At 38.2% G+C, this 27,598-nt stretch overlaps 1 protein-coding gene across 7 annotated transcripts in view; it reads left to right on the top strand.

Moving 5' to 3' along the window:
• Positions 1 to 27,598, top strand: part of FAT3 (FAT atypical cadherin 3) — a 396,068-nt gene that overhangs the window by 258,728 nt on the left and 109,742 nt on the right. For all 7 annotated transcript variants that reach the window (XM_085065228.1, XM_085065219.1, XM_085065190.1 and 4 more), the window contains exon 4: positions 4,266 to 4,327. In XM_085065228.1, the coding sequence (XP_084921354.1) occupies positions 4,266 to 4,327 (62 nt within the window). The remainder of the gene's footprint in view (positions 1 to 4,265; positions 4,328 to 27,598) is intronic.

Genomic DNA, 27,598 nt, shown 5'->3' with positions numbered 1-27,598 from the left:
GGCATTACTCCTATGGCATCAGACCTATCACCAAGTTACTGTTTGCTAATAAGTTACATTTCTTTATTTGCAGTCTGGTAGCTGCATGCTTCATTGATTGCAAATATAGAGTAACTCAGGTGGGTTCTGATCTGTTTCACTGAGCTTTTCCCTCCTTTAGCACATCTCAATGTGCTAAAAGCATTGTCCCAGGCATCAGTGCTAAGTGTTGCTGAAATGTCTCCGATCACACTTCTGAGCCCTTATAACTGGTGATTTGTTTGTGAGATGATGCTTTGGTTGTACAGGCTGATGTATTTGCTGAATTATCAGCATTTCTTTGTGTTGGTCCTGTTTTTTCTTCTGTGTCACTGAGGCTGCATCTAAGCACTGAGGCAGGTGTGCCTTGTTGCACACCCTACATCTCTGAGTGTCCCATCCCCATTATAAAGTGATGGGATAGAGAACATTGCCATTTCTTCTCCATCTACATGCTGAATATCCTTTTACAGGGGAATGACTTGGGAGACGATGATCTTATCCAGTGTACAGTGAGGTTTTGGAAGGATGCTCCCCTGTCAGTGTCAGCAGGGATTTGTGACTGTGTCCTGCAGTATTATGGGACAGATTGTATAGAGTAAGCTTGTTCACCTTCCAGCATTTCCAAATTCTGTAATAGGAGTGTAACAATAATTGTTCATTTATTAAGATGGGAAAAATACTCCAACAGCAAAAGTGACAGGGATCATAGAAAAGGAAGTTGTATAAGGACTCCAAGGTCTTATGTAGCAAGTTATCTCCTAGCTGAAATATTGGGTCAAGCAATGTTTTGGAGTTTAACAAAACAATTCATTTATATGGTCTGAGGAACAGATGTGCCAGAATGAGGAGAGAGATGTTTTAACTCACAAAATCAAAGTATGAAATTCTGTGAGCAGAATGACATAACCTTTTTTGTAAGCGGATAGTTTTACTGTAAATAACTTCTCTATCAAATACAGTTTTCCTCTTCACTTTTGTAGATGTTCTTAAAGATCACAGTTATAAATATCTCCTGCCCTTAGCAGGACCATGATATTTCCCTGGAAATTTGAGAGAAACCACTTGAGAAGTGTGCAACAGCTTCTGAAGCTTGTTAGTGGTTTTGACTATTTTTTGATAAATGTGTGCTATATTTCCCAGCTGGCTTTGGGGAGTTGTCCATATGGCTGTGTCTGTAAGGGCTACAGCACATATTGAAGATAGGAGAAAAAGGAGGGGTCATTTTTTATCATTGTCCCCTTGTGAGTTTCCATCATAACCAGGAGTGCAGCCTAACATAATTTCCTTGGATTTATTTTTCTCTGTGAGTTATTTTCTTTAGATAATATCTTTACACCATAACAGAGTGTGACAATTTAATACAGTTAGATAAGACCTAAAACTTGGATGTGGTCTCTTGTGCAAAGTCAAGTTTCTCTCAGTTGCCCCAATATCTTGAAAATAAAATTCCACATCCTGCTAAATATTGCTATTATTATGTATCTGTGGCATGGAGTAGTGAATACAGGAGGGTGGAACACAGCAAGGTTTTCATAAAACCCAGGAAATTAATTTCTTTGAGACTGGACTGGTAAAGCTGTGGGTAGTCTTAGACATAACTGGCATATTTATTTTTTCAGTTTTGATGATTACACTTCATAATTTCTTGAAATACAATTTTGTAACCTGAAAGAACGAGGTTCATATCCATACCAATACATTACAATAATTAATATAAAGTAATTGAGATCTGATTTTATGTGTAGTTATATTTTGATCAGGAGTGTTGCACAGTGTGATCTGTCCCTGGCTTCAGGAATGTGTGTGGCAGTGAGCAGCCAGGATACTGCATGAGGCCATCACAGGTGTCAGGTGGGACAGTTCCTTGGAGAACAGGAGGGGAAGCTAAACGCCTCATAACTGCACACACAGAGGAGCAAGTATTTCTATACATTAATTTAATAACCTGTGAAACTGCCCAGAATGGGTGTTATATGTAGGGCTGTCTTTAAAGCAAAACCAAGCAATTATGCCAGTTCACAATCAACATACTCCACGATCAGCTCTGCAGAACTGATGGTGATGGTCTGCTATCTGCTCCCTTTAGGATCAGCTGTTAAATCTGAATGCTAAATCTTTTAAGATCTACTACATTTAAAATACAGGCACTTTTGTCGTACAGACTTGTTATGTGTTCATATACCTCTTTTAGAACAAAGTTCAGGTCTGAAGGCACTCTGACAATTACTGCAGTCAAAAATGCTCTACATTAAACAAAGGGAAACAAAAAACCTCCTTTGTGATAACAGTAGTTTTGCAAGGAGGAGCAGTAGTAGTAGTAGTTCCAGTTTTACTGACAAAAGACAATTACTACTCATTCTATGAGTTCATGATACTCAGGTTCAAATGTTAGCTCTTGGTCTTCAAAAGGAATATGAATTTGTCTGCCTGAAGAAGATGGTGAGGACAGAGACCTTCTATAATTTACAGCTAGAGATCTCTTGTTTTAGAGGAAAGTAGGTAGAGTTCACAATGGCACATCAGGAATGAAGGAAGTGGAAGATTATATAAAAGTTATCATATTCCTTTCTGTGATTAGATCATGCTTGATAAATATCTATAGTGACCATGCATGTGATGAACAGGGTTATTACCAATTTTAACTTTTTACTTTATCACTTTATTGGGGCTGAACTTCTGTCATGAATAGGAATTGCTTGCCTGTATCTTTGCATTGTTTTTAGACATGGGGGATCTTATGTGAATGACACCAATTTATCATCTGTGCTGCCATGTCTGTTTAAACTCCTGCACTGAGTAGATAGATGTCTTCCATATGGTGTAACAGTTTTGAATACTTACAACTTCTTGATGCAGGCAATACCAGTTGTTTTGTTTTTTCAGCTTCTTGCCAGCACCAGGTTCTCCAATGTAATTGTAATGATGCACTCTTAATTTCTGTGACCTCCCCTTGGGTGTCATTTCTATGGTCTAATATATCTTGTAATGAGTCTGAAATATTGGAAGTAGTGTGCACTTTCCTTTGTTAATTTCATTTCATTTCATTTCATTACTTAAAGTAATATTTCTCCCCTTCTCATCAAAACAGGTAAATGGATTCCCCCAAGGAGAAGGTGATAGCATGTGGGGAGCTGTAGCTGTAGCTGTAGAAGCTTTCTGGGACTAGAAGTCTTATGTAGATGTATGATGTTGCTGATGGGGTTTTTTAAGAATGCAGGGTCATCATGGATTTGTGCTTAGATGCTTGGCTGGTCTGATTAATTCAGTAAGTAGAATAGTTAATCCAGAGAGAATTTATTTTCTTGTTTCCCTTGGTAATCTTAGAGATGACAAATTCTTGACAACAGCTTTGCCCACTGGCATTGTCTCCAAAATCAGCTTTATCTCTAGGAAAAATTGGTCTATCAAAAAACAAGCACATGATGCATTTTCCTATCCAAAGAAATGTTTTGTGTGAGGGAAACCCCAAATCTGCCCTTTAAATCTCTAGTAAGAACAAAATAAAAAACTAAGGTATGTTCACGGGAGATATGCATCACTTTTCTTGAGGGAACTTTGGAAGTGTTTAATTTTCTTTCCTTGGTATAAATCTCACAAGAGTTTAATCATTCGTGAAAGCACACTGCTTAAAAAAAACCATATCTTGATCATATTCATGTAAAAGGGTACTTTATTTTAGACTCAATTTGAGCATGGAACAAATTGATGAAATTGTAGTACAAAACCTTTAATGCATTAGAATGATTACATTTGGAAATCATTATGTATACAAGTAGTTATTACCGAAATAACCTTCTTTGTCAAGTGTTCTTGGTGTGGAAGTAATCAGCATCCTATTCCATTAATTGTTTGAGAACTCTAAAATATTTAATTAGGTTTTTTTACAGAAGAATTTCAGTCAAATGTAAATGATTAATTGAAACTCTTAATCATAAGACAAATAGTGATTCTTTTGTGAGTATTTTTCATTCATTGTAATAAATGTAGCATGTTAACTGTAGACACACAGTTAACTGTTTCTCAGTTACTTTTCTCACAGCATTTTCCTTTAAAGACTCATTGTTGGTCAGAAAGTGATAATGGTTGGACTGAGAAAAGACAGATGTCAAGAAATCCGTGTCTGATACAGCTTCAAATAGATTTTTTCCCTTTGAGTGTTTTAAACATTAATTTGTATTCAGGTTGATAAAGATACCTATTTTTCAGTGGGTATTGACAATCAAATATAATCTCTTTTTTTACAGGTCTGATTACCACAACGTCAAGAAAATTGGATCGGGAACAGCAAGCAGAACATTTTTTGGAGGTAAGTTTAAGTGGAAGATACATGTTAAGAGGTTAGCTGATTTTTCTAGTTTAAAATCAATTCTTCCTGTTCCAGGAGAGTGGTATCCTCCCTTCTCTTCATTTAGAACAGACTCACACAAAGCTGGGAATTGCCTGATTACACAGAAGAAATAAAACATTTTGCAATTTGCAGGCACAGGAAAAAAATTGAACAAATATGCATAACACTTGTTTTCCACCTCTAATCTACTTCAGTTAAGTATTGTATTGTAGCCCTTAAATTTTGTTTGTGACAGAAGTTTAGAATATCCTGAGCAATTTTTTTTTTTTTTAAATAGATGGACCTACCCCAACACTGCCAAGATTTTTAGTCTCTCGGGTTAAACAGGTTTAAAGTTTTGCATCTTGGATCTAATGTACAAACTGATAATTTGGATGAAAACAAACTTTGACCTTTTTCACATTCACTGCATCATCGGAGTCAATGGGGGATTTTAATTTTCACTTACTGGGCTGTTAACAACAATTTTCAAGTTAAAATTTGCCTTCTAAAAAAGAGTATCTAAACCATTCCCTTGGCCCTTGTGATGAATGTTTCTAAGTAGCTCACATGTGTTGGATATGGAGTGATATGCTTGTAAACTACTGGTTTTGCCACATGTGTTTTCTTTCACATTGCTGTACACCATGCTGTGTGGTTTTTTCCTTTGGGTAAAAGTTCTTTGACTCTGTTCTTTTGTCTGTTTGTGGAGTAAGGAATTCTTGATTCCTGTTGGTACAAGTAAAAAGAACCATATTGTCCCACATAATCAATCATCCCTACTATGTATTTTAGGAAATTCTCTTCATATCCATACAAGCTATAAAACATCTGGACAAAACAGTTCCCAATGCTATAACTATCAACAGCAAAATGTAATAAAATACATATTTGCATATTCATTACATTTTTTTATTTGCTAGAAATCCCAAAATATTTTGGTTAGTGCAGAACACAGGAGAGAAGGGGTTTTTTTATTATTACTATACAAGTTTGGGTTGGCATTTTTTCTTGATAATTCACTGTAGATTCTTACATGTTCCATGTCATAAATAAATGGACGGAAATACAAGGATGTTTCCCTTTTTAGGATTTATTAAATTGGAAAGTTAGTAAAGTAATCGTGTGTTCCAACGACTTCAAGCTTTCCAGTTTATACTGTCAGAGAAGATCACAAATGGAACGAAATGGGCTTTGATTTTGAAATATGTCTATTGACGAGAATCTTGGGTCTGTAAGTCTCCTTTGCTCTGTGGAGAAGGACTAGGTAATCCTGGTGGATGACAAGTTAGCCCAAAATGAAACACAGGAAGTTCCATCTGAATATAAGGAAAAACATCTTTTCTGTGAGGGTGATGGAGCACTAGAGCAGGCTGCACAGAGAGGTTTTGGAGTCTCTCTCTGGAGACATTCAAAAGCTGCAGGATGTGACCCTGCACAGCCAGCTGTAGATGAACCTGCTTTAGCAGGGGGTTGAACTAGATGAGCTCCACAGGTTCCTTTCAACATCAACCATTCTGTGATTCTGTAATTATGTGATTTATGAGTTTGCCTCAGAGATCTGAGTGAAACATGCCAAATACACATCTTGCAGAGGATTCCCATACAGATGGGGGGACTGCTACTATTATCAGCAAAAGGAAAAAATTAGTTACTTATAGGAATTCAGCTGTAGTCATCAATACAAGTTAATCTACTCTTTCCCCTGAATTGTATCTTGCTTGCAAAAGTAACAATCGGCAAGATTCTGAGGGCTGAAGATGCAGTAGAGGAAAATTTGTGTCGTACGCTGTTCCAAGGCTTGTGCATGGCGAGTAAAGTGGAGGGCAGGCTATGGAGAAGAGAAACACAGGAGCAGGGTGTCCTGCAGAAGTGGGGAGACAACCACATTGTAAAACTCACCTGGGAACAGTGAGTGGGAAAGGGAATTGGTCTCTGGTGCAGACATAGCCCCGGTGGTCAAACTGACCCTTTGAACTGCTGCTGAAATATCGCCCATCGCTGCCTCCTGGGAGCTCCCAGGCTGGGATCCAGAGCCAGGCTGGTCAAGCTGTGCTTGTTCTTGTGGCAAACTGAAACGTTTTCTAAAATGCCTGTCTGTCTCTGTGTAATTAACCCCCTGGGGAGGCCTTAATTGCCGAGACAGCCGTGGTTTCCCAGTAGTGCAGTGTTTCCCTTCCGGCTTCATTTCATACCCTTCTTCCAGGAGTCTGTCTGGTGTAAAAGAGCACAAACTTGGCTCCCTTTGAAAAGCTCTGATTAGTGCTTGACCTAGCAACCCTTGCTCCCCTTGGCCCAGTGTGTGTGTGTGAGGCACTGACAGACCTTTCCTAGATACAACTTTTTAATTATTTTCAATACGCCTGTCTTTTAATGCTATAGAGATGCTATACCTTGTAAATACCTGCCAGTATTTATTTAGCAAATTTCATTATTAACAGTATTTCCACCTCTTTCACAGAAGTTGTTAGGAAAATGAAGTGAAATAAGATAGCAGATGTTAGTCATTGTAGTTGTGTGTAGTGCCAGAGCTCGGCTCCCAGCCGAGCCTATGATGGCTTAGAGTTGCTCTTCCAGAGTTGCCTGTGCCTGTCTGTACCAGAGGAAACATGAATTACTGGTGAGGACTGGATGTGTGTTTTTATGGTTGCCAAGCTTAGGAAAGGTGAATCTAAGTGACTCTCTTTGTCAGTGCACAAGTATTCTGTTGCAAAGTGAATACTGCGTTCCAGGTCAGATGTGCATTTTTCTTCCTTCCTCCTTTAATTGTCTTCTTTAGATGTATGGACCTGTGTCCACAGGGATTTTTTTTTAATGGTACCTTAGGCTGCTGTCACAGGATTTCCACCTAGCAAAGAGTATGTTCCAAAGTGAGTGCAGAAACATGTCTAGACCCTGAGCCAAAATGAAGAATTCAGAAATGGACTCCCCTTTAAAATCATTGAGATTTCCTATTTGTTTTGGTGATGTTGTTTGGGGATTGTTTGTTTGTTTGTTTGTTTTGGCATTTGGGGAAAAACGTATTTCTTCTCACAGATTTTGCATTGACTGTGGCACTGTCAATGCCTTTTTTTTTTTTTTTAACCTCCCAAGTTGAGAGCTTAATTTTTATTCTGACACATTTGTAATGCCTTACATAGCTGCAACTTGTATTCAGTGCATGTTATCAGGTAGAATTTTTCTGCTCAGGTTTAAATTGGATGTCACTGATTTTATACAGGATGGTCTGTTGCTTTAGTGGATTCTTATTAATGGAATGGTTCTGCCTGAAATGGGAGGAAAATAACCACTTGATTACATTACTTTCTCACATGAAGCAAGCCAGAAGCATTTGTTCTATTTCACAGACTTTCTCAGAGATTTTGTAGTTGTGATGAAGTATTTAAATAACAATCTGAAAGAGGAAAGGTAATCCTGAGAGCTACCTGCTTGCTTTGCAAATGAATGAGGATCATGATGTATTTCCAAGTGAGGTGCAAGTTTCAGGTGATTTGGCCTTATTCTTGTTTAATAGTTGGATACATCATCTTCTTTCCTACTTTTACTTCCTCCTCCTTCTGGATATATGTTGTCTTCTAATAATTTCTGTGCTAACACTTCACATTCTCTTCTCATGTAAAGGTAATTTACTTTAAAAAAGAAGCTGGAAGTGGAGAATGTTAGTGGAGTTTGAGCTATAGAAAAAAAGCCCACAGAAACAGTCTGGTTGGTTTTTTCTGCTGATGATTTTTGTAGATGCCTCCTAATGGTGGCTGACAGTTTTACAAACTCTAGTGATTTTGCTATGTGATTTTATGCAAGCAGCTGCTGGAGCGGTGGAGGTCCAATAATAAGCATAAAGATGAAACCATTTCATGCAGGATCTGCACCCTTGTGTGGCGTCAGCTGATTCTGAGATGTTCAGAACATGAATAGTTCCTCCTCTGCTTTCCAGTGTACATGTGCAGCTTGAAGGGGGAGGATTGTTGAATCCACGCTACAGTTCATTGATTTGCACATTCAGCCCAGAAAGTGGATCTGAGCACGTTTTTCTCATCCTGGGCAGTTTCTAAATACTCTTTTGCAGAGGCTTTGTTACTCAGGCTTCCAACACAGAAAGCCTCAGCAAAATGCTCCCACCACTGAGCAGTCCAGCTTGCTGGGAATTGCTGTGGCAAGACCTGTGTTTAGCAAAAGAATGAGCCAGAAGAGTTACAAGCTTCTGCAATTCTAGCAACAGTCTTTGAAACTTCATGATTGACAGGATGAATTATCTGTAGCGAGATGACCTCTCCATGCTCTTGATAATGGCATATAATAAGTTGGTGCTTTTAAAGTGCTGAGGCTATTTAGTCTCTCCCTGATGAGTACATGTGGTGTGGGCTCTTCAGTCATTTAGCCAGTTGTGAAAATTGTATCCTTACTATCTGTTCCTTCAAAACACTAGAACAGCTATTTAAATTTACCACTGTAGATTCATAGAGAAAATATCTTTTAACATTTGTCATGGTGAAAAACTTGTCTATTCAAAGTGTCTCTAAAGAATAAAAGTAGCTGTTAATAAGCATGGTCAGAACTATAAATCTCTTCAGAAGTGACAAAGCAACTGAAGGCAATGCGTTTAAAAATAGTCTTACAGCAGCCTTAGCCTTTCAAGGTCCAAGTCATGTACCCTAATTGAAGAGGAGGAGAAGTGGGAGCAGAGTATTGGCTTAGTGCAGCTAATTTTTAGCCAACTTAGTGCGATCAGAATGGTAACAGTGCCTCTCAAGTGCCCTGCTTTTGTCACAAATCAGTATACACAAGCTTCATCAATCTTCCTGCTGCGAAGCTCAAGCACAGCTCTGAGAAGGATGGCAGTAACAGTGCAAGGGGTTGTAATGAAGACAAATTGCTAAATCTGATGTGAGTGTCAAAATACATGGGCTGAATGAAGCATATTGGTTTCTATTTGCTGTAAGTACACTAAGGATACAATAAACTGTGTTACATGGTATGTATTTATATGCAGTAATTAGAGGAAAGCATGATAATCTGCTGTAATTGGAGCCTTCTAAAAAGCAAATTTCCACACTTTTAATGGGGAGTTGTAAATGTGAGGGGAATGTTGATACAGGGATTATAATTTTATTCCACTTGGAATTTGGTCCAGAATATCACAGGGGAAGTTGATAATGGAAAGTTTATAGCCACAGTTAGCAGGGGAGATGGAGTTTAAAAACTCACAAAGTGGCATTTAAAAATAGCACTACCTCTCATTTCTTCCCACAAACACCACACTGGTGGTTCAGCATTGGACCAGCCTGTGTTCTCCACCATCCTCCTCTTTTCCTACAGCATCTCCCACACAAGAACTTAACAAATTTAACTTTGTTTTGCTGTTGAGCCTGCTCAGTTGGGCTGGAGCCTTTGCTAGCGTGATGCCTGAAGTCAGTGGTCCTTTGTGAGAAACTGCAACATTTTCTGAAGAATATAGGCAGCTGTGTGGCAATATGCTCATGTATATTTTTACAGGAGAAGTACAAAAGCTGAAGTTCATTGGGTTTATGTAGCTGAATAGTGCTCTACAGCACATTGATTGCTTAAATCCTGGATTACAAGTCTGTGTAAGCATTTGTTTCATGGTTCTTTAGCATTGCCCACATTTGGCAGAGAAAGCTGCATTTTTTCTCAGTGACATGCTGGTGATGGTGTAAAAATGAGGCAGTGTGTCTGATTGAACATTTTGTCTGAGGTTTAAATGGCTCCAAAGGCACATGCCTTTCCTTTTTTAACACTGAAGCCTATCAGAAAAATGCAAGGGAAGTTCAAAAATTAGGTAAACAGCCTCTTTTTTTGAGCTTGAGTTTGAATAGTATTACTTGTTGTGCTTGCTGGAAATAAGAAAACTATTTTAATTATTTCTAAGACACCTGAAAGTATTTCTAGTTGAACAGTTGGTTTACAGAGGCAGCTTTCTAAAAAGACAATGAAAGATGTATCGATGTCATCTTCAAATGGAGACACGCTGAACTTTAATGTCAACTTCGAAGTTCTGGGGAAAAATGAAAAGGAAACGAGAAAACAAAGGGGAAAAAGAAGGTAAAGAGGGTGGGGAGGAAAGAAAGGGAAGAAAACAAACAGTTCCAAAGAAAATCAAAAACATGCTCATCTCATATCCCCCATGGGGGTTATCAGCAGAGGGGAAATCCACCTGGCCAGTGTGGTGGTAGATCTCTGAGAGACACGACTTTTTGTATTCAGAGTCACAAACTGAGCTCACTCACCCCATGATGCAGGTTTCCATCCTCCACCCTGTGTTCTTCTGCACCAGTGGGCTGCACTTGGCCCCCCCTCCCTTTCCCCCCCAGATACCTTTTTTTTTTTTTCCCCCATCAAGCTGCTATTTTCAGAAATAGCCAACAACTTTCCAGAGGCAGGAGATGACTGGAGGTTAAGACTATCTTTCAGAGGCAGATTTGCATATGACATTGCACACAGCTTCTCATGTGTATTCGAGCAGAAAGTCTTACACAGCAAAATATGGGAAAAGTCCTGGTGTGATTCATCTGTCTGCAGAGATAAGTGGTCTCTCAGCTAGACTGTTGTCTCTAACTTATGTAAGGTGATAAGATGAAAAATTACCAAGTGCATCACTGAAAATATTATTAGTTCAGTTGTTAAGTGAGTGGTCTCTGTGCAAGAGTTATGAACAGAAATTTTAAGCAGCAAAATAATTAAGGCATCATGTTTTTATGTATTATTCTCTCTTATTTTTGCAAATTTCGATAGCTCCCAAATGTCCCTTTATTTTAGATAATGTCTTGAGAAGTAACACAAACGACAAAGCCTAAGCATTGGGAAAACTGAATTTAATAACACTTTTCTTCATGCGTGTGGAATCTTAATTCTGTTTTCTTATTAAATAAGAGAAATAAACCTCTTTATAAATTTATAATAATGGGGCAAATTAAGCTTGGATTAAAAAAAAAAAAAACCACCAAAAAAAGAAATGTCTGTTTAAAGTCCTTCGTATTCCATGTTAAATTCAGGTAGCCACTGGAAAATGTGCCCACAACTCTGATGACAATATATATACCAAAGGAAAAGGGCAAAAATGGGTCTGTGTATATCAAATAGTAGCAGTGACCCTCAGCTCATTTCAGTTATTCAATGAAATTCCAATAGCCTTGAGAGACTGGATGTGCAAAGAATGCCTTTGACATTTCCATAAAATTTGTAGACTTTTGAGTCAGCCCTGAGGATGCTTTGTTTACTTTTTTGCCTTGTGCTAATGTTTGATTTCAATCTATTTTTTTAGATAATATTAAACTCATTATTTTAACTTTCTCAAGATTAGTTTGACTCTCTTAAAAATGTTTTGCACAGGATGATGTCAAGGATAAATACACTACTGACAGTTCAATCAGTGCATGATTTATATCATAGTATCTGATTCTGGCCTCTCCTGGAGAGTGTTTAAGCCATCCAGCTAATCTGATATGGAAGTTCTTACATGGCAGGATTTTAGTCCAGCATTAAAAATCTCACACTTCTTTGGTTAATCTATTTTATTGATTCAGGATATCAATAGTAATGAAGAAAAGCAGTATTCTTTTATGTCTTTAATTAGCTTCCTAAGTAAAAAATCTTCATAATTCAATATGCAAAACTTTAGGGTTTTGTTATGAATGCTTGACAATTGTAGGAAAGAGCCCAATAGCTTATAGACCTTCTATAGATGTAATGTAAGCTTGTGTTAATTTATTTGGTATTAAAATAAGAAAGCACAGCTCATATATTATTTATTCTCCTCAGTTCATGGAAAAGATTTTATTTTTCCCAGTTCATCAACGTGTGATGAGAGATTCACCATCTACAGTGGAATGCTGCCCAAAACATATTTTTTATGAAATCATGTTTCATTGGACAGTGAGTCTGCTAGAAATGGGCAGGGAACAACTGGTATTATGATCCAGGTTTTAAAAAAACCCAGAATATTAGCTATTTCGATGAAACCCTGGTGCAATATAAAGATACAGATGATTTTGTGGGTACTCATTCGGGTTCATGTTTTGAAGAGCTTGGCAAGATCAGAGTCATCCAGGGCTAGGGCTTTGGTTCACACACTGCTGTCTACCATGGTGGTTGTGTCTCATTAGAAAAATCACATTTCTGATTGCCTAGAGCTTTGCCTTAGTCAAGGAATGATTTGCATATATCTGGCATTTGCAGAGGGGAGAGAGCTTGTTTTACAGATTTCATGAATCACTGACCTGAACTGTTGGGTCATGAAATGAAGAAATGAATATCTGCAAAGCACAGCTCTGTTGGCTTTTTCATGCTGGGCATCAAATGCCTCTTTTAGGATTTTCCTTGTGGACCCACAGCATTCTAACAGCAGGTGTTGGCTCTAAGCACCTCATAGCATAGAAGCAAATACTCAGCATACAGACTTTGTGTGCTGTGTTATCAGGCATTTTCCAAATCTTCTAAAGGCATAACAGAAAAGATACAATTGTGCCAGGAAGGAAACCCAGCCTGCAGTCTGTCACCCTGCAAGGTTCTGAGCATCTCCTGGGAGCCTAGAGGTGTATCAGCACTTCTTTGACCCTCTGGACCTAATTAAAATCTCACTGGACTCAGCATCATGGCATAGTACAAGAAAGTTACCATATGATTAACTAGCATTATATTAAGACGTATGTGATGTCACTGTGGAGAGGGGAAAGTATTATGCTGGGGGCTAGTTCAGTTTTTTTGCTTATCCTGACTGGTGTGCTTATCTCTGGCTTCAGTGGCAAGTATTTTCCCAAAGTTATCCCTAATAATCCAAGGATAAAAGAATTAGACATTGGTACCCATGGCTGCATTTCCCCAGGTGTGTTTGGAAATGGATGAGTGAATGCATGAGAAAAAAGCAATTCAAAATATACTCAAAGCCTCTCTCTTCTGTTGGCAGAACTATGAGATGGCAGAGCATTAGATCAATGCAAATGGGGGGAAAAGTATTATTAAAATATCAAGTATTATTGCATGCTTTGAAAATTAGGTCTGCACCCGTGTGTTAAATGCTGTTGAAACAGAGAGGGATGTATTAGTGGTCTTCCTTCTTGTTTTATGAATCATTCCTCATGCTAAGCTTCTGCAGGCAAATTCTGTGGTTAATCTATATCAAGCTTCTCTTTTCAGTCAGGATTTAGAAGTTTGGTCTAATGTTGCATTCTCACTGAGGGATTAGCTCGTAGATTAGCTCGGGGCTAACAGGTTTTTTCTTCATTGTATGTTTCTTAAGATCTGTAGCTCCCTTTTTTATAGGCTGAAGCCCACCTACCAGGCCCAAATTGATTGGATATACTCTTTCAGGGTGTCTCTTTTGCCAGGCTCCGTGCTTGGTGAAACAAAGAGTCATTGTGCAGGGTGCACTGCTTTGCTAAATCTTCACATTTTTTATGAATGTACCAATGTTTTAATCTTCTGCAGAAGCCACAGGAAATCTTTCACATGATTTGAATCTATTTTAGATATACAGAGCCTTTGTGTTATGTGAAGCATGTCTGCTTTAGTGCTATATCATGTTTTTTGTAGCATGTGTAGTACCCATCAGCTGCCAGACTGTTAATTTATGTCTGTAATGTCTGAGCACACAAACATGCATGCACACACACACACACATTTTGCAGAGGTCTTGTTTTCCTGCCTTCACAGCTAAGACCAAGCTGAGAGTTGCATTTAAGGCAGGGGAGCATTTTCTTCCTTAGTTAGAAATACATTGCATCTCTGTTAAATTCCTTTCTGGGCACAGGAAATCCTAGTATGCCTTTTAATTAATCCATCATTTAGAAAAATGCCCTTAAACAAGATTTGCATCCATTTGTTCTTTCTCCCAGGGTAATCTGTACTCAGCTGTTCCGAATTCAGACTTGTTATTGCTAAAAAAATTGATTCTGGGATTTTTTCAAAGCAGCTTCACTTCCCACCACCATTTATCTGCACCAAATCCTACACCCTGCAATACATCGTGTGGGGATCCCAGCACTAAGTCTCCAATTCCATTGTGTTTAGTAGCCTTTGGGTTGGTTTGCCGCATGCTCTTTGATCCCACGCTGTTGCAGTGACCATGGAATCTGACTAGAGATGGTTCCCTGGTACTGAAACTTAGGCTTAAGAGGTTTCTTCCCCACATCATCTTTACTTGTGAGCTCTGTGGTTAAAGGCAGCCTCTCCACAAGGGAAAAACTGGAACAACTCTTTCCTTTTACAAGGTCTTTTAGATTTTACTATCTTCCCTACAGCTGCCTTTTTACCATCACAGTGAAGATAATCTTTATTCTTGAGGCACAATCCATTGAATGACATCTAGAATGTCCATCTAGAATGACATCATCAGAGTTTTGTCAGTGCTCTGTCCTCGGATTTTTTTCTTTTTTTTTTCTTTCTTTTTTTTTTTTTTTTCTTTTGTCTTCTCCTTATTAGAGCTCTTATTATTCAGGGGTTTATAATTTCCAGAACTCCCCACCAGTCCGGGCACTTGGTGAATACACGATATTTTCTTTGAGCCTCACCACACCTCACAGTCTTCTCACTGTAGCCTGTAATGTACTTCAATATGATGTATTTTCCCTTTTTTCTGATCTTTCAGATCTTTCCCACATCACCACACTGTCCCTCCACAATATAAACCTTAAACATTCTTCTTGAGTGATGAAGATATACTGGACAGGATAGGAAAATGTCAAGCAAAATCATGGTAGTTTGAAAAAACTGTGACGTTTGGGGTTTAGGGTTTTTTTTAATTTTAATAATAATTTGTTATGGCAAAAGTGCATCATTGTGTGAAATGTGCTGAAATAAGATTGTAGTTTGCAGCATAATTTGTAACATGACACAAATTAAGGTATTTACTAGATGCCTAGAGATAAGAAAACCTCTAATCAGGTTGAAAATCAGTTTACTAAGCATAATTGACACTTTTTTTCTCACTAAATGTATTATCACAGAACATAAGAATCCTAATGTTTTTCTTATCTGACTTCAGTTTGATAATAATCAGAGACCAAACAGTTATTTTGCTTTTTATAAAGATATGATTTAAACAGAAAAATACAAAGGCCCTGAAGCATCAAGTGCAAAGAAATCTGCCCTCAAAACCAGTAATTTTCTTTTCACAGCCTAACAAATTTCAGTTGTCAAGAAACAGATTAATCTCATCATTCTCAAATGTAATATTGCTGTTTGCTAATCTCTCATGATACAGAGACATTGAAAATGTTATCATAGCAGTCCTAGAGTACATTATATGGCTTGGCAAAAAATAATACTTTCTTTGGCAAGGAATATTCTAAATATTCAAAAGCAAGGATTAACATGAGCACTGGAGAGCAAAAATGTCAGAATCAAAATAATGAGTTATTTTTTCTCACATTGCTTGGGAAAGTAAAAAATACAAATATTGCTAATAGCAGTCTGTCAAATTATGGCTTCAACTTTTCTGAGACCCAGCATGTTGTCTTTAATTCAGATACCAGTAAATAAGTTGATATTTTCTTCCACAGCCTCAAATATATCTGGTGTTCCCTTTGAATCTTGTTTCCCTCCACTATCCTTCCAGATAATTTGAAGGTGTTGTGTAAACTAAAACAAGCATTCTTAAACCTCAAACAGTTATTTTAAAGACTTTATTGAAAAAAAAAACCCAGGGAGACTATAAACACATGGTTTTACATTGCCACACTTTTTAAAAACCCCAACACGACCACAGTTTAAAAAACATTTAGAAAATTTCTACAAGGTCATAAATTTTAGACCACACATTTTAGAGAAGCAGGGATAATGTTTTATTATCTGATACATCAGAGAATGCCAAAATGGCGTGATTTCTGTTGACTGAGAGGGACAGAAGGCAATGTGTTAGAGATATGTGTTAGCTTGGTCTCAATAGACCATAATTTATAGCAGAAGGAATCAAAATATTAACTGACATGTGAGGTTAATTTGCATTTACTGCTTGTCCTTGCCACCAAAACCCTGTTGTTCAAATGGACCTGCACAAACTCTCTCTGTGTAGCTTTGGACATATGTTTGTGGGATTGAATTGAGTACTAAAGCCTGTTCTGTCTTTTTCAATGGCATTTACCAAGTACATATACAGTTAAGGATCTTTCACTGTTTTGGTTGCAATCCACTAAATAGTGCCTGAGTGCAGTCTTCACTGCAGCACCCCAGCCAGGGAATGACATTTAAAAAGTAAAATAATACTTTCTTCAAATGCCTTCTCTTCAGGCATTCAACCTTCATAACATCCGACTCTCAGTGTGAAAGTATCAATTGAAAGCTGTGGCTTTTTTAATAAAAAGAAGTCTGAAGTGTACAGAAGATGTGTTATTTCTGCAGCCCTGGGAGGGTGCCTGATGATGGATCACAGTGGTGACGGGATGCCCAACTTCCAGCAAGCTGCTCAGGTCCCAAAAGAAATCCTTGCTGCTGCAGCACAGTGCTCAGCATGAGGCAGTCATTTATCCTGCTTCTTGACAAAGCAAATTACCCATCTCAGAGCTGTGGGCTGTGTTTTCAGTACCTCACTCAGTTCTTGCAGAGCTAATTTGGTGTCCCTTCCCTCTCCTCCAAGCTATAGCTGAGAGCTACCTCATGACTTCCTAACTTGAGACACACCCTGGTTTCTCTGGAGTGCAATGTGCTCCACTAGCCCTTGAATGCCTAAAAAGTAGTAGCTGAATAAATTACACATTTGTGCTGTTTTCTAGAGGTTACTGAGTACACATTCACCAGACTTACATAGCAAAACAGGAACTGTATCTTAAACTTCACTTGATTGACAAACTGCTTTTGCCTCACGAAGCCTGTGAACCAGTTGTAGATGTTTTATCATATTAGTAATCTGTGGATTAGATCTACTCCTAATACTCCATTTCTAAAACTGGATGCACTTTTGTGCACTTCTGGAGAACAAGTTTGTTTATATTTTGTGTGGAATTTCTCAAAGGGAGCACTGGCAGCATCTCCACGTAATGTCAGTCAGGGCTCCACATCGTGAGCAGCCATCTGCAGCAATGACCCAGCATCTAACCACGGGGATCAGTGCATGGGGCTGGAATGTCTGATTTGCCTGTGCCAAGAGATCACACCTCTTGCACTGGTCCTGTCAGGATGTAGTTGTGCTGACCTCCCATAAATCAACTTTCTCACAACAATTTCCAGCAAAGCACCCTGCCCCTCTAACAGCTCCTGAGACAATCTCAAAAGCAAAGCAGCTCCTAGAACTTTGCTTTTTCAATCTTTTCTGCTACTAACCAACAAAGCGACTCATTAGAGGGATCCTTTTTGCTTCCTCCTTTCTCTTCCTTCACCTAGTGAGGGCTAATTGGAGGCCCATAAAGTGAATCCAGGGAAATTCACTGCCTTGTCCCATATATCGGTCCTGCACCACCAAATTGGGCATATTGTCTCATGCAGTGTTTTATTGTCCCCCAGACCACATTATCAGCGAGGCAATCTCACAAAGGTTAATAGCATTACTTGGCTGTCTCTCCATCTGACATTCCTGCTCATCACTCTAAATCCAGTCATTTCAGCAGTCACTTTAGACCCCTCTACTGCCGTTAATTGGGTGCTGCTTGCCACTGACTTCAAACCCAATTCTATAAATTGTGGCTACTTGTAGCTGATTGTCCCTGCTCTTAACTTTGATTTCACAACTGGGAAAAGTATGTGTGGGTTGATATACCTGTCTTTTCAACCACACTCTTTGGCATTTGCAGTCCAATTATCGGTCACCTTGGCCATTCGTTTGGTCCAACTGTCCTCGCGTTGGTGTGCTGTGTGTCAACACCTCCTCCACACATTGCCCTAATGGGAAAATAAACAGTAAATTATGAGCCTGTATAAATCCAATAGAGTGACTCCATAAATTATGGAAGTGAAACTGAAGCGCTTTATGCAGTTGCTGGTGTCCCAGGTTGGAATTGCTGCTTTGTATTTTTAGAGTGTCCCAGCTTACTGGAGTCAGGCAAGATACATATCTGTTGAGGGCCTTAATGTAAGAACATGAACCTTAAGGGCTATGCATGTTAAGATTTCTGTATTACATTCTTGAATCAATCGTTGTCATCAGTAGAAAGCAGTAAATTTATATTAATAATTTTCGATTAAATATTTCCTTTCTGCAGATAAAAAGTATGCTTCCTAAGCTTTATTCACATTTATCATTTTATTGACCCTTTGCACAGCAGTGAATGCCATCCTGTGGCTACAAAACCCAAATGCATGTTAAAGGCTAATTCTTCAGAAGAATCAAATTTCTAAGAATATTTTAAAAGTTGTGATCTTTTAAAATTCCTTCTGCACTGCAGGAGTAGAATACCATTTTATTATTATTCTGGCACATAAAGATCCCTTTCCAGGACTCCAGGCACTATGCAATTAATTAATTATAATAGTATTAATTGATTAATTAATATTAATAACCTGAACATTTTAATGCATTCCAAGTGTTACTCTGGGAATTTAAGGTTTTGGGACAAGATTTTTTTTTAACACATTTGGGATATTAAAACTTGGGGACAGCTTTTCCTGTTGTATCGTTACCCCAAAAGGACTTCATTCCCATACACAAACCTACTTATTTATGTTGGCAGTGTGGTCTAGACACATTTTGAAAATTACTCGTATACATCGCTGTTCACAGGATCACTGGCTTTGTGTGTAACAGATTGAACCAACAAGGGGAAAAAAATCATGCTGAAGAAAATAATTGCATGTGAAATTGCTGTTTCTTTAAAGCAAACAGAAAATCCCACATTTGCCTGGGTACTAAGTAAGATTATTCCCAGTCAGTTATCAGGCATACAGGGGTGATGCTGCAGTGGTGGATACTTTCCCTCCCCTTTAGCTGAAGGCTCACAGCTTACAGATACTCTTCCTTTATCACCAGAACAATTACCTGAATTCAGTTTCACGTCTTTTGTACTGGTCATAACACCTGAGCTCATTTTCCAGGTTGAGTTTTCCAAGCTGGAAAATCGATGTGGAAAAAGTAAAAACAGGTGGTTGGTCCAAGATTATGAGTTTTACTTCAAAGTTGGAATCTTCATTTTTTTCCCCCATGCTGATTGATTCACAACCAGCTTGTAAAATTGACCCCATGTCAATATAAATTGGGTAGTAGATATTTACAGGACACATAAAATCAAAGACAAGCAGAGATTGAGATAATAAGGCTTGACTGTGTTGCCTATTAGATGAAAGTGTGATTAAATATGGCCCAATTAATGCCTGTTATCTGTCCAAAATTGATTTGTAACAGAAAGTTGTGAAGTAGGCATGAAGAAGTCAAGTAGAACTTTTTATTACTAAAATCAAAGCAGTTATTGATCTGATTTACTTTAACCTGGTCTCACAAAAAGAGGATATTGTCATTAAAAAAATCTGCCTTGGGAAGAGCCCCAACAACCAGCCTCCTTATTCATGCTCATCTCCTTTACCTTATTTTAATTACTTTTCATACTGATTTTCTGAGAGTTTTTATACTATTCTGTAAGATATTTTAGTATGGAATCCTCATCTCACTCTAAAAATTACTTTATTCAAACATGCATGAATAATTGCTATGATATTGGCCTCTAAGTTCATTAAAGTTTTACTTTGCACCTCTTTCATGACCAAAGAAACTACTATCAAATAACCTAAATATCACCCAAAAAATCATATCTTCTTTTTTTCCTTTTTGATTAATGAAAGCAGTCACTGCAGTCATCCTGAGTGACTATTCAATAAAGTCTGAGAAATTTCTAAGGCCTAAACCATACATTTTTCTTTTTGCATATTTAGAATGTTTCTACAGGATATTAAAAAATTGGGAACAGCCTGTATCACTTAAAAGTCTGATTTATATACTTTCTGCCCAGCTATGAAATCAATTTTTTATTCATCAGTTTTCTAACCGGTAAGCTTTATTTTGAACATAAAACTGTGGAAGCTTCATTTTTTTACTGTGAGAAAGCTAAATTGCATTTAAATGTCAGAGGCTACTCGTCAGTCTGTCAGCTGTAAAACTGTCTTTGAAATGTTTTACCTGCATCTGTGGATGGAGAGCACTCATTTCTTGCATATTGTGGAAAAACAGTCTAAGATGAAAAATGGCTATTTTCAGCGTTACTGATGGGACACAAAGTCTTTTACATTAATATTAATAGTTCTGGCTCTGCCTGCTTTGGTATTGATCAAAGGCTTGTTGGTAAGTGATGAGTTCAAAGACAGAGAATTTTGGGGGGCGGAGGTTGGAGACTAAGTTTCTATCTTTAGTGAAATTGCAGAATTCATCACCAAAATTGTTGTTGCGCAATGCATGTTCCTTCAGTTACCAAACATCGTAGTAAACCTCCCCCAGCCTGACTTGGGGGGCTGGCATACCCCTCATCCTTTTGCTCTCTCATTGCCATCGCTCACTGACCATCTGTCTTTCGGGGGGGTTTTGTTTTCTTTCGGCGGTTCATTTTAAACCCTGATTATTTCAGTAGCCCTGTTCGAAGCACAGATGCACAAACAGTTTATTGGCAGGTGGAGGTGGCTGCAAACGGATGACAGGGGAAGAGCAAATGGCTGGAGGAGGAGCTGGAGATGGGACTGGATGCATCTTAATCTGCCTTTCTGCCAGAGACAAGGTGGTGTCATCCCCTGTTAGCACAACCAAGTGAAAAAAAAAGTGTTATCTTTCTTTTGAAAATCCTTGGTTCTGCTTATGTAGCAGCATAGAATTTGGATGCAGTGCACCTATAAAGTAAATAAATTTAAGGAAGTACAGCGTATATCTTTCATCTCATTGCTGGCCAAATAAACATTTTACCTCCTCAGTAACAGCAATATCATTTTAAGACTGACCATCACAGAGCCTCACAAGGGGATGTTTCATCCAACATCAGAAGGCAGTGGCTGTCATCATGACAAAAAATGTTTAGAAGTAAGTTTTTATATTATAGTTTAGGACACAAGATGATTGTTTCCTCTGAAGACTGGAAGTTTTAGTTGAAGTTATTGCTTTGTTGTAACAGAAGCTGCTGCCACAATATTTTTAAGGGTGTGCAGAGCAAGCTCTTTCACAGTATAACTTTTATTAGAAGATTTTCAGCTGCTGACTTACTGCCAAATAGATGGAGGGATATTGCCACACACCTTCTCTGAATTTGAGAGTTTCTGCTAAAAGAGTTGGGAGTTAATTCCATGTCAGTTTTGGTATCTGGGGACCTGTGCTGCACACTGACATGGCTGCACACCCAAACAGGGATGTAAAGTAAATACCATTGATTAGTTAACTCCAAGGTGACTGGTACTATAGCTTGATTAAATTTTGGCAATACATTGGCACATATTTTTTGAACAGGGCATGTCTGTTGATAGTTAAAATGTAACATAAATTATTAATACTAGGAAAATATCTTGGAAGCATGGGTAACATATTCTGTCTTTATTAATAACCAGAATGTTCTTCTTACATGATTGCACATATTGACTGGTCTACTATGAAAAAAATGGACATTTGGAGATGTGTAACAATCTTCATCATTTTGGGGAAACTTAAGAAGGTATTTGGTTCCTGTTAATAGTGAAGATGAAAATCAAGTGACTTTTGTGGATAGAAAATGAAGAGTAATTGAATCTTCGAGAAAAGAGCAGTGTGGTGAGCTTATAAGTTGATGCCACCTCTTCTGAAGCACAAAAACTGAGAGCTGCTGTATTTCCTGAGTGCTAAGATAAAATTTTTGGAGAAGGGCATTATCTGTAGAGGTAGAGCTGATAGAGGGGAACTTATCAATATTTAATCACAGGTGTTTCTTATCACAAGAAAAGCAAAATCCACAAATGGCTAGAGTAGATATTCAGGTATGAATCAGATTAAAACTGACATAGAGAGTACTACTAACATTAAACTGCATGCATATCTTGATTTGCAAGATTTATGTTATTTAAATCTGCTTGATGTGAAATATTCTCAGATTTTACTATTCATTTTCTGTTCACAAAACTCTCAGATTGTAATCTTCACTTTCAGCAGGAGCTAAACACCTTCTTCAAAGTTTACTGTGAAGATCAATAGACAACTTTTATCTTCTTTCTCGTTTAGGGGCTATGATGGTAGTTATACTTCCGTTTAGTGATAGGTTGTTCCTCAAGAGGTTTCATATGGCTAAAAAAAATTATTTTTAAGCAATTGCCTTTCATACTTTATCTTGTTTGTAAGGTGTCAGTCTGAAGGTGGTTGAATGTCCTTGGACAGGTGTTACCAGGGGACAGTTTGGAGTGTATTCTGCTGCTTTCCAATTTCTTATTCATTATATATTTAGCAAGACTCATTATTCTAGACTCATTAGCAAAGAGAGGAGGCTCATAATGTACTCAAAAGACCTTTACAGTTGTTGTTTGGAGACTTAGGTTGATGCTCTTGCTGTGGTCATCTCAAATTTTCCAATCTTCTTGTTGCAAACTTTGCATACTGCTCAACATGGATGATATGATATGTGCAGTTTCAAGCTGCTGTTACCACCTAGAACGTCAGAAAAAATCCTAGTTGAGCAATGCTTTTCCTTTCCAGAGGATTTCTGCTGAATTTTATATGACTATCCTACAGTTCGGCAGTAGAGGTAAAGCTTTTTAAGTATTTAACTCCGCTGGTGGAAGTAAGAGGCACTTTCGGACTTCGGGAAAGTGACTGTCTTAGAGTCACTTCTGGACAGAGTTTAATCTGCAGTTCATCAGAAGCAAATTATATGAGCTTGACATTCCTAAGGATTATAATTTTCTTTTTAGGTAGGGAAATGAAGGGGAAGGTGCTTTGTGAGATTGCCTGAAGGAGTTTCCTTTAACACGACAGGCTGCTCTATTGTCCTGGGAATGTAATGGAGTAATGCTTGGTTCTGCACTTAGCATGTATTGATTGAAGAACATTATAAATAAAGCCTGATGCACAAAGGTCGCCAGGATCTCCAAACTGTAATGAACTTTAAAAGCAATGCCTGTGGAAAATTGCTATTTTTCTTTTAGAGGGTCACTGTCAAAAACTATGCAAATCCTTCCTTTTATTGCTACTAAAGCTGAAATATAAGTCTTCCATTTCTTTTCAGAGACTTGTTTACTGTTTGTGTTTTCAAAAAGCTTGAAGAATAAAGTGTGACACTGGATAAATGCAGTAGAAGTAGTTGTAGTAGTGGTTTTGGACTTCTAAGTCACCCGTTCAGATATTTCATTCTGCCAGGTCCTTTGATTACCATCTACTGGTCTCAGCACTCTGAGTCTGACAAAAGTTTAAGATTTGAAGCCTCTAAGGCTTTCTTCAGTACACTCCTCTAATATTTAGGTTTGCAAATACTACAGGGAGCATTTAACGCCAAATGAAAAAGCCTTCCTTCCTTCCTTTCTTCCTGTCTTTCAGCAATACAGCGCTGAAATTACCTGATGTCATCGTTAATTCTCAAATGGTTTAACAGACCATTATGCATCGTTCTCTAGCTTGAGTGTGGCTGGAAGCCATTGACGTTCCTAATCAAACACCTAGAGTGTTTATGTCAGTAATAATCTCTGTTTAAAATCTACTCTAAACTATTTATTTCTCATACCTGGCCAGAGTGAAAGTATTAAATTTTTTTATGGTTGAAAAGATTTCCCAGATTAGCATATTGTAAAGGAAGTAAGGAAAGAGGGATCATATTGATATGACTGGAACTCTTTTGGACAAGAAGTGTTTAAGTAATTTGTCTTTTGGGACAGCACCACATGCTGTTAGAATAAGTGAAGTAAGAACTATGCATTTCTTTTCCACAGTTGCTAAATAAAGGGTTAAAAGAGAAGGTATCTAGTTTGCTACAGCTAACTCAGTATTTGATTTGAACTTAAAAAAACAAAAAAAAAAAGATGTACATTTATTTTTCTCTCATATTCTGTGTATCTTTGAGCTACACTGCCTTCACTTTGTAGCAATAATCTGACACGTAGTTCAGAAACAGCGTGCATTTCAGAAAAATATTTCCTTGTAAGAATTTAGCCACGAATTTAGTCTGCCTCTGAAGTAGGCAGAGATAGTAATTCAGTGCATTTGACTTTAAAGCTCTATTCATCCCTCGATGAGCTCTCCTTTATAATCTTTCACTTCTCCTACTTGGGCTGAATTCCAGAGACTTACAATAGGTACTGCAGCTCGTTTACACGTTGGCAGAAGAAACAAACCCATTAGTCACTAACAGCAGGGGTATGCCTCAACTCTCCCGCTCCCTTTGATCATTTTTCTGCCTTCAGTAACTCAACCAGATTCTCTTTTCTAAGGTTTTCTGAAGCAAAATTAGCAATTCTTGTTGGGGGAAGGGAGAGACTTTTACCTGAAAACCTCGTTATGCACACTCCTTTGATGAGGCAAAAGCATCTCAGCTCACTTGTTTTTGCATTAAGCAGTTATCACATTAAAAAAAATAAACAAGCAAATATGACATCTTCAGCTTTTTGCAATGCTAATGACAGTAATGTGGCAGTTCCTCGTAACTTAAAAATTGGGTAGGCTGAGTACTCCCTCCTGCCAAAGAATGATATGGAAGAAGAGTCTTGTTCTTCTCAAGGCTTGATGACTCACATTAAACACCTGCTAATTGTCTTGTACTTGTTGAAGTAACATCCCTGCTAGCTACTCCCTCCGGCTGAGTTAATAATTATCTTGGAAGTCATGAGTTTTTTGTTAATGAGACTCAATTTAGTACTCTTAATTCAGTGGGGTGGTCCTCACAGTTGTATTTGTATTCTGAAAGATTCAAGAACTACACCTTCTGCAATTAAGTGTCACAGTCTGATTCATAATAGGAGTGAATGTCTCAAGACAAAATTGGTTTTGTCACCATCACTGAGGTCTGCTAGGCTGGATGCTGTGTTTTAGCCAATACTTTCACAGTAGATGTCTGCTCCATGCCTTCTCCACAGTCATAAAAAGAAGAAGTTGTCACATCTAACATTCCAGCTGTTCTATGTTAACAGTCAGTGTATATCTATATTTTCAATGAGAAGGTCCGCTGCTGTGGAAACGCTTTGTAATTGTTCTGTGGACTTGAACATAAACATGGATATCTCTCAGTCTTGTAGGAAAGGGAGTGTTATTACCTATAAACCAAACCGACTGAAGTAGTTCCTGCAAAAGTGGAGAGAAAGTTCTGTTACTACACTGAATTTGTCATACTCTGCAGAAGGAGATATTTTAGTGCACTTTTTCTCAAAAAATACATGTCTGATAGAAGTAGAAGGAATTTGAGGAGGCGTTACCCTGGTCCATCCAGCTGAAGGAAACGTTGTGAGGGAGGTGTGGCTGTTGTTACTCTAGCAAAGAATTTCCAGGTAACCAATACCCATATGTGTATTGACAGACATCTTTCAGTAAAGTTATAAGCATTAAAGCCAGTGGGCAAATACAGATTCCTGACAGAAAGTGTTCATTTTATGAAGAAAACTGTAGTGGAACTCTCTGTAGGTGGCGGGAAAACAGCAACAATGCTAAGGATTTCACCATGAATGTATATAATAGTTCATATTATTTTTTCGTCTGTTGCATTCAGGCCCTATTAAATATATAGTCATATTCCTTTCAAGACATTCTACACTTGCCAAATGGACCAAGCCTTTGTCTGATTGGTCAGAGAGTCCAAATTCAGTGGCTCTCATGACTGTATCCCAGCTTTGGGTGGTTGTATCCTCCGTTTAGGCTGTCCTGACACAGCATGAGCAGCAGTGTCTACCCAGGGGAGCAGAGGGGACAATAGCTGGCTGGTCCATCTCAGCTGCACATGGTCAAGCACCAGCTTGTCTGCAGCAGTTCAGTCTGGATACCAGACTCATCACACAGGCAGGAGAAAGTGTTCACCATTTAGTAAAACATATGCTGACTGAATAACCATTCCTCATCTCCACTGGGAAAGCCATGATTTTGTCCTTACCCTTTTCCCATCTTGATTTCTGTGAGAGTAACCTATTGTTTGATTTTCGATGGCACATCTTGACAAACAGATATTGAGACAGTCTGTCATTCACTTGTATTGCATTTCTTCCCTGTTTTCTTTTTCCTGCCATGCTATCTGCAGGTTTCTAAACAAAAGAACCTTACTGGTCCTAAATTACAGCTTCTCTCCTGCAAGCTCTCCTGTGCCCTGCACATCTGCCTTTTGCATTTCCAGAGATACCAGCTGTGAATTAGCTTTGTCCTATGAACGTCTAACCTCCCTCCCCTCCCTGGTTACTTTTCACTGTAATTTCCAGCTGTTCAAGGGTTTTGCTAAGAACTGCAGTAATGTTTGAATCAAAATTGCCCTGGTTAGAGGGGCCCCTAAGTGCTGGCGTGATATTGTGTCCTGATGGAAATGGTATTTGCAGAGTGATGTGCTGAATGACCTCTCCTGTTCTCCCCCTTTTTGTCTGGGAACAATTCTGTACTGGCAGCAATTTGTTGGTTTGTTTTAATGTGTTGTCATGGTGGGTTTTTTCTGTAGGGGCAGAGGAAATTTTTGCAACTCTTTTACCTTGTTTATAGCTGGAACCTGAATAGCCAGGCTGGGGTCAGGATGATGGAGCACAGAAGAGGGGTCAGCCAGGGTGCAGATTTACAGTTAGGGAAATAATCACATCACTGGTGTGAGGGAGGCTTAATTAATTTACATGCCTGCAAAGAAAGAACTTCAGCTCCTGTGTCTGGCACTTAGAAGTTTTTGAGTGGAGCTGCATCCTGTAATTTTGAAAAGTTTTGAGTGTCACCCAGAGAAAAAGGCTCATGTGGTACCTAACATTTTGCTCTCCAGGGATGTAAATTTTAGCTCAAGTAGAACTGATTAACTTCAGGCATTCTACGTTAATTTTTATTAATTAACTGACATTTTGTGTTAGAGCCATTACTATCTTATGTTTGCTGGCAGCAAATATTTTCAGTGCAACTTCTCTGTTACTGAATAGATTTCCCCCAAGTTTGGGCTTACAAAAACAAACAAATGGATGCACATATTTACTGCCACAACATCATGTTAGTCAGGATTTCAGCAGTAACCTAACAAACCGTGAGACTATTTTGGTAAGACAGGAGGATGCTTCATTTCTTGAGCAGTTTCTTGACTTAGGTAGGGTTTTTTCACCATAGTTTCTTGACTGTTTATACCACAGTGGTTTTCATAGATTTTATTGTCATTGTTGGTTGTAAACTCTTTATCTCTCACACACACCTTTTTTTGTAGATTACTACTAGCAGGTTGAAGAAAATGTCTTAAAAAA

The sequence above is a fragment of the Lichenostomus cassidix genome, chromosome 1, assembly GCF_008360975.1.
Source record: "Lichenostomus cassidix isolate B80296 chromosome 1, HeHo_3.0, whole genome shotgun sequence".
NCBI lineage: Eukaryota > Metazoa > Chordata > Aves > Passeriformes > Meliphagidae > Lichenostomus > Lichenostomus cassidix.
This window is presented reverse-complemented; position numbering and strand designations above follow the sequence as displayed.